The sequence below is a fragment of the Coregonus lavaretus genome (genome assembly GCF_964263955.1).
Source record: "Coregonus lavaretus genome assembly, chromosome: 4".
NCBI lineage: Eukaryota > Metazoa > Chordata > Actinopteri > Salmoniformes > Salmonidae > Coregonus > Coregonus lavaretus.
In genome coordinates this window covers 71,352,400-71,359,055 of record NC_139991.1, presented here as the reverse complement: position 1 = coordinate 71,359,055, position 6,656 = coordinate 71,352,400, and the positions used below count along the sequence as shown (strand labels likewise).

At 45.5% G+C, this 6,656-nt stretch overlaps 1 protein-coding gene across 1 annotated transcript; it reads left to right on the top strand.

Moving 5' to 3' along the window:
• The first annotated feature begins 384 nt into the window (after positions 1-384).
• LOC311128042 (serine/threonine-protein kinase PLK2-like) lies at positions 385-6,374 on the top strand. The gene is made up of 12 exons (XM_084159989.1): positions 385-639; positions 953-1,060; positions 1,200-1,316; positions 1,488-1,617; positions 2,098-2,281; positions 2,714-2,912; positions 3,140-3,290; positions 3,798-4,037; positions 4,262-4,342; positions 4,555-4,714; positions 4,927-5,167; positions 5,595-6,374. The coding sequence occupies exons 1-12, from the start codon at positions 460-462 to the stop codon at positions 5,784-5,786; spliced, it is 1,983 nt and encodes a 660-aa protein (XP_084016115.1). The 5' UTR covers positions 385-459; the 3' UTR covers positions 5,787-6,374.
• The last annotated feature ends 282 nt before the right edge of the window (positions 6,375-6,656 follow it).

Here is a 6,656-nt window from a genome sequence, read left to right as displayed (position 1 = left end):
GAGCTCCCCTATGGGGCGGAGCTCCACGATATAGAACTTGAGATGGGACTGTACACGAGATTTTCCGAGATTAGGCCTATATGTTTTTTAAAAGTTTTTTTTAACGTTTAAAAAAATATATTTATCGAAAATTATATTAGGCCAGCTATGATTTCTTTCGTTTTTTGTAAATAAGTAGGCAAAGCTAATTTGCGTATTCTTATGAAGCAGCTTGTCTCACATTGTGGTTATTATTGCCTACGAGTTTGCATGACGAGAAAGGTAGAGGTGTTGTCGCGTGCGTTCTTCAACACCGATTTATTGAACATGGCTTGAAGTCACGTCACGCTTCACCCGCTCCGCGGAGAGCCCTACTGTGTGACGTCGATTGTTAGGGGCGGACACTCCTTTATAAAGCTCCGAGCGACTGTTCATCGCTCCACAACAAATACAGCAAGTGTGTCTCGCTGTAGAGCAGATATGGATATTCTCAGGAGTATCGCTCACCAACCCACCATGTGTGAACACTCGGTGAACAAGTCCTCCGAGATCAATAGGAAGAAATCAGAGGAGCAAATTCAATCCACACAAGAGTTGTCACGGATTATTACGGATCCTACGAAGGGGAAATGCTATTGCCGAGGAAAAGTTCTGGGCAAGGTAAATTCATTTCAACAGATGGGTTAGGAATTCAACCTGGCTGAATCTTTTATAAAATTCCAATATTGTCCATGGAAAAATCATTTGTACACTGTTCATGTTTTCATTTGCAGTAGCCTATTGCAAACCATTTTTATTGATAAGATTATGATTTATCACATTATTGGCGTAGGCTAGAAACGGTTTCTCTGTGGGTCCATGCAATTACACATATGGCTGTGATAAGATATTGAGCGTCAGGCTACATTGATCTGCTGGTCCATTTTCAATACCTCTTTGTTGATTTACCAATCTGACACTTCTCTGTCCATAGGGAGGATTTGCCAAATGTTATGAATTCACAGATTTGGCATCAGGCAAAGTGTATGCTGCGAAGATCATTCCACACACGCGCGTCTCCAAACCGCACCAAAGGGAAAAGGTATGCGCAATAACTGCTTTATGTTCCTTTATCGATGGTGGCACGTATCGTGTGTGTGTGTGCATGTTATTTATAACAATACATCAATTGTTAGTTTTTTAATGTTATTTGACAAAATGTAATTTGAATTCATCAACAGATTGACAGAGAGATTGAGCTGCACAGAATTCTCCACCATAAACACATTGTGCACTTCTACCACTACTTTGAGGACAAAGACAACATCTACATTCTCTTGGAATACTGCAGTCGACGAGTAAGTAATACCCTCCCCTAACCTTTACTGAAATGGTTCATTAACAAATGCTCATTTTCATTTTCCCTTGCAAAATGTTGTGCCTTAATTAACACGACCCTGCTGCCTACTTCCTGTTTGGTATCAACAGAGGTGCAGTCTTTTTAACCACTTCCTTTGTTTACCTTGCAGTCACTGGCCCACATCCTGAAGGCTCGGAAAGTACTGACGGAGCCTGAGGTGAGGTACTACCTCCGACAGATCGTCTCCGGGCTGAGGTACCTCCACGAACAGGAGATCCTGCACAGGGACCTGAAACTGGGTAGGTTGGCCAGTTACACCAGTCTCTGTTGGACCATTGGACGAAATATCGTTTTGTTTCACCATTAAGCAGACAAATGGATGCTAACCATTCCTGGAATGTTATAGAACAATGGCACATCCTTCAGGTCATTGAAAGAACATTGGTTCTCATTGACTTCTGACTTAACACAGCTTTTAAAGGAATAATTATTTGGTAGAGCATGGCGTTTGCAACGCCAGGGTTGTGGGTTCGATTCCCATGGGGGGCCAGTATGACAATGTATGCACTCACTAACTGTAAGTCGCTCTGGATAAGAGCGTCTGCTAAATGACTAAAATGTAATAATCATTCTACCTTGCTGAATGTTGTGCTTTTCATAAGATGGTGATGTGCATAGCCAATTTCATTAGACAGACTGCCTCTTGTATATTTTCCCCTCTTAGGTTATGTCCTCATTATCATGACCAACGTCACTAATCTCCCCCCTCCCCCCCGTAGGCAACTTCTTCATCAACGAGTCTATGGACCTGAAGGTAGGGGACTTCGGCCTGGCTGCCAAGCTGGAGCCCGTGGAGAACCGAAGGAGGACGATATGTGGCACGCCCAACTACCTGTCCCCCGAGGTGCTCAACAAGCAGGGCCACGGCTGCGAGTCGGACATCTGGGCACTGGGATGTGTCATGTACGTTTGGTTTGGATACTTCCATGTTCCGATTCACCTCAATGGAGCCTTTTGCATCATTTAGATCAGATTCATGTCTGAATTCCCTAAGGGTTTAAGTCCTAACCTGAGATGTAGGCTACTTAACAACTTGGCTAAATCCTGCATTTGTGTCAGTTGGAGATTTCAGATTTGTAATATAGGTTTAGGTCATGCACATGCTTCTCATGTTAGGATTCAGCCGTTGAAGTTCAAGTTTAGATATTCAACTCATGTTTATTTGGACCATCTTAAATGGTGGTGCAGGCAGCTACAATTTAATGGTTGTGATTGTTGTGAACACTGGGCTATTCCCTTGACTGTAAAAAGGTGGATAGATTATAGGTCTGACCCAATCACTGTCAGTCATTAGTGGGGTTACTGACTGTCTCTGTCTGTCCCTTGCATCTGCAGGTACACCATGCTCCTTGGCAGACCCCCGTTCGAGACCACCAACCTTAAGGAGACGTACCGATGTATCCGTGAGGCACGCTACACGCTGCCCTCCTCCTTGACGGCTCAGGCCAAACAGCTGATCAGCAGGATGCTGGCCAAGAGCCCTGCAGACAGACCACACCTGGAGGACATCCTCAGACACGACTTCTTCACCCAGGTGTGTTTTATGTTTGGAAGGGGGAGGCTGTCTGTCTCTGTGTGTGTGTGTGTGTTAGAGCCAGATCTGTCACATACCAACCATACCCACTCTCACACTCCTCAACACTTTTCTCCACGCGCATCAACTCCATTAACCCCATATTTAGGTAGAGATCAATCCATACTTGGTCCCTGGGCTACCTCAACACCATGCTAACTTCCATTCCCTTTATGTGTGTCTCCCAGGGGTACACTCCAGACAAGCTGCCTGCCAGCTGCTGCCACACAGCCCCAGACCTCCACCACACCAGCCCTGCCAAGAGCTTCTTTAAGAAGGCTGCGGCTGCCCTGTTCGGAGGGGGCAAGAAGGACAAAGCCAAGTACTTGGGGACTTTGAGTAAGTAGTAGTTTAAAGATACTCCCAGTCCTAGTATGGACATGCGTGCTTATTATTGGCCCTCCTGTAGCTCAGTTGGTAGAGCATGGCGCTTGCAACGCAAGGGTTGTGGGTTCGATTCCCACGGGGGGCCAGTATGAACAATTTATGCACTCACTAATTGTAAGTCGCTCTGGATAAGGGCGTCTGCTAAATGACTAAAATGTCAATTGGATCACTAAAAAATGTAGTATCCTAGTGAAACATTAAGTATTGAAAGGTATTTGAGTATTATGATGATATAGCTCAGTCAGATTGAGCCATCACATCATTTTCAATGAATTGCAATAGAGCTAGGTCTACTTGCTCCAATACAGATGCATACATGCATCAAAGTAACCTGACAAAAATGTAAAACCTATTTTTCATGTAAAATGGTCAGGTTTACAATACTGATCTTACTACTTAGTGGCCATTTTAGTTAAATTCAACACCATTTTCTAACTGCCATTTTGTTCTGCCCCACAGATCGAATGGCCAAAGAGGAAGAGGAGCTCACTAGGCTGCGGAACGACCTGAGGAAGACGTCCATCAGCCAGCCTCTCTCCAGACAGGCCTCTGAGGACAGCAGCAAGCCCCCGGTGGCCCCCACCGTGGCCAGGCCGGTGGCCCCCAGCAAGGAAGGGGTCAACGGCACCAACAAGCAGCAGCTGAGGGACACAATCCGTATGATTGTCAGGGGCACCCTGGGCAGCTGCAGTAGTGAATGTAAGTGCAGAGCGAGACTTGGGTTTGTTTCCAAAATGGCACACTATTCCCTTTATTGTGCACTGTGACATAAAAAAAAAAGTGAGTGGAATTTCTTTTGTGCAGTCTTCTTTTTAGAAGTCTGTGAGATACGATCGGATAGATTCCCAGTTCAGTAGGATGTTTTTGAAACCAATTGTAAACATAGAGAATGGGCTTTGATGATATTTCTGATTGGTCTGCAGGTCTTGAGGACAGTACCGTGGGCAGTGTAGCAGACAACGTGGCCCGGGTGCTGAGAGGGTGTCTGGAGAATATGCCGGAAGGTATGTAATAAACAATGAATTGAATGTTCTTTGCTTTAAATGTTCATTACATTGAATGTTCATTACAGAGATAATTGAATGATATACATTTATTTTATTTATATAGCACCTTTCACACAACATTGGCAACCTAAACATGTAATTAAAATGAAAGTTATAGTACTGTAGTATTGAGTTAACGTCCCCCCCCCCCCCCCCCCCCCCCCCCCCAGCTGATGACCTTCCCAAAGAGAATCTGGGCAGCAGCTTCCAGTGGGTGACCAAATGGGTGGACTACTCCAACAAGTACGGCTTTGGCTACCAGCTGTCGGACCACACCGTGGGAGTCCTCTTCAGTAACGGCACACACATGAGTCTGCTAGCAGACAAGAGGTGAGTAGTGCCACCCTGTCTGTCTAGTTTGGTACCAGATCTTACGATTACATTGGAAAATAGGATGGTCAATTCCAAAGATATTAGGTAGAAAAAGTTTGGCCAATCCCTAGGCATTGCCATTACTTAGCCATTCCATTCTGACATAAGGCGTGATCGTGCCATTGGTTTCCCCCTCACTAACTGTTTTCCCCCTTTGGTGTTCTCTCCAGGACCGTTCACTACTATGCTGAGCTGGGCCATTGTTCTGTCTTCTCCACATGCGAGGCTCCAGAGCCATTCATAGGCCAGGTCACCATTCTGAAATACTTTGCCCATTACATGGAGGAGAACCTTATGGATGGTGGAGACCTGCCCAACGTGACAGACCCCAGGAACCCCAGGCTCTACCTGCTGCAGTGGCTCAAGTCAGACCGGGCCCTCATGATGCTCTTCAATGACGGCACCTTCCAGGTACAGCTGCACAGCAATATCGCTTATTGTCTAGATGGCTGTTCTCTATGGCTTTGCCCTACATGGCTTCCTATTCCCTATAAACATGACTAGGGAGCCATTTTAGATTAGCCCCTTTGACTGTGCTTCTTGAAAGTGGGGGACAGAAAGCGCCCCAATATTTTTTATTTTTTAAAAACAAATGCGAATATGTTTGAAGCATATCCAGCCATACTTTCCCTCGCTTTCACACGTGCGCGCACCCCTCGCTTTCACAAGCACGCACACCTCGCAAAACAAATCTCTAATCCGACTAGACTGCTAGACACATGCCACGCCTCGCTCCGCCACCTCACCACAGACAGTCTACATATACCCACTCCCATGGTGAAATAATTTTGTTTTGCTGCGTTCTGACTCCTCCTAACCTCCCTCCCCTCCCTTGTAGGTGAACTTCTACCATGACCACACCAAGATCCTCCTGTGCAGACAGAGTGATGAGTACCTGCTCACCTACATCAACGAGGAGCGCATCTCCACCACCCTGCGCCTGAGCACCCTCCTAATGGCCGGTTGCAGCGCCGACCTGCGCAGTCGCATGGAGTACGCACTCAACATGCTGCTGCAGAGGTGCAACTGAAGAACCAAAACTGCTGCCATTTTGGGGCTTCGGTGTTTGCGTGAGGTCAAGAGGCTGGGATTGGTTTAACGGGAGAAGAACTTGTTAATTGACATGGCTGTGTTGTGGTTGGAGGGTGGAGAGGCTGTGGCAGCATGGACAGGATGAAAGGGAGGTACAAAGAACTCATCCCTTCATGAAAGCCAAGAGGAGAGGGACAATGCTGGGCTGGATCCAGACGATACATTGCAAAAAGGAACTGAAATGCTAGTGTTTTTTTAAGGACAATCTTTTTGTGTGGTTCCGGAGCTGGGTGTTTTTGTTGTTAAGGCGAGGCTTCAACAGGGTGGGGATGGATTGAGTAGCTCTCTGCAGAGCAGAGGATGGAAAAAATGTTACTGTGAAAACATTCCACAACACTAGGTGGGGAGTTGGCTTCTAGCCAGATGGTCTTTTGTTAAGTCAACTGTGCCCTACTGTGACATCATCAAAGATGGAGAAAGCCAGAGGACCTTTAAGGGCAAATGCCATTTCACATAGTGTACATGAATAGATTAACTTATTACATGGTGCTGTATTTATTTCATAAATAAACCCTCTTTGTATATATATATTTTTTGTGACTGATGCTGTTTTGTGACTGATGTCGTCATTTTCATCAAATCATACTGATGTTGAGGTCAGTTCTGTATTTACTCTCCCACAGTCCTTTGTTATTATGATCTAACAATTAGATTATGTGGTAACCAACCAAGGGAATTATTGTTTGAGGTTCCATTTTAATCATTATCAAGCATGCGTGTTCATTAAGCAAGTCTAAACCCAATTTGGCTTGGCCTCCTCCATAAAGAACTCGATAGCAGAAAATGCAGAACTACACTAGTGTACAGG

Bases quoted from the DNA above. Each gene is read 5' to 3' on its own strand.
- LOC311128042 (XM_084159989.1), top strand. From the start codon at position 460: ATGGATATTCTCAGGAGTATCGCTCACCAACCCACCATGTGTGAACAC. The intron at 2,913-3,139 runs GTGTGTTTTATG...TGTGTCTCCCAG, and splicing joins GACACGACTTCTTCACCCAG to GGGTACACTCCAGACAAGCT. The intron at 4,038-4,261 runs GTAAGTGCAGAG...ATTGGTCTGCAG, and splicing joins GGGCAGCTGCAGTAGTGAAT to GTCTTGAGGACAGTACCGTG.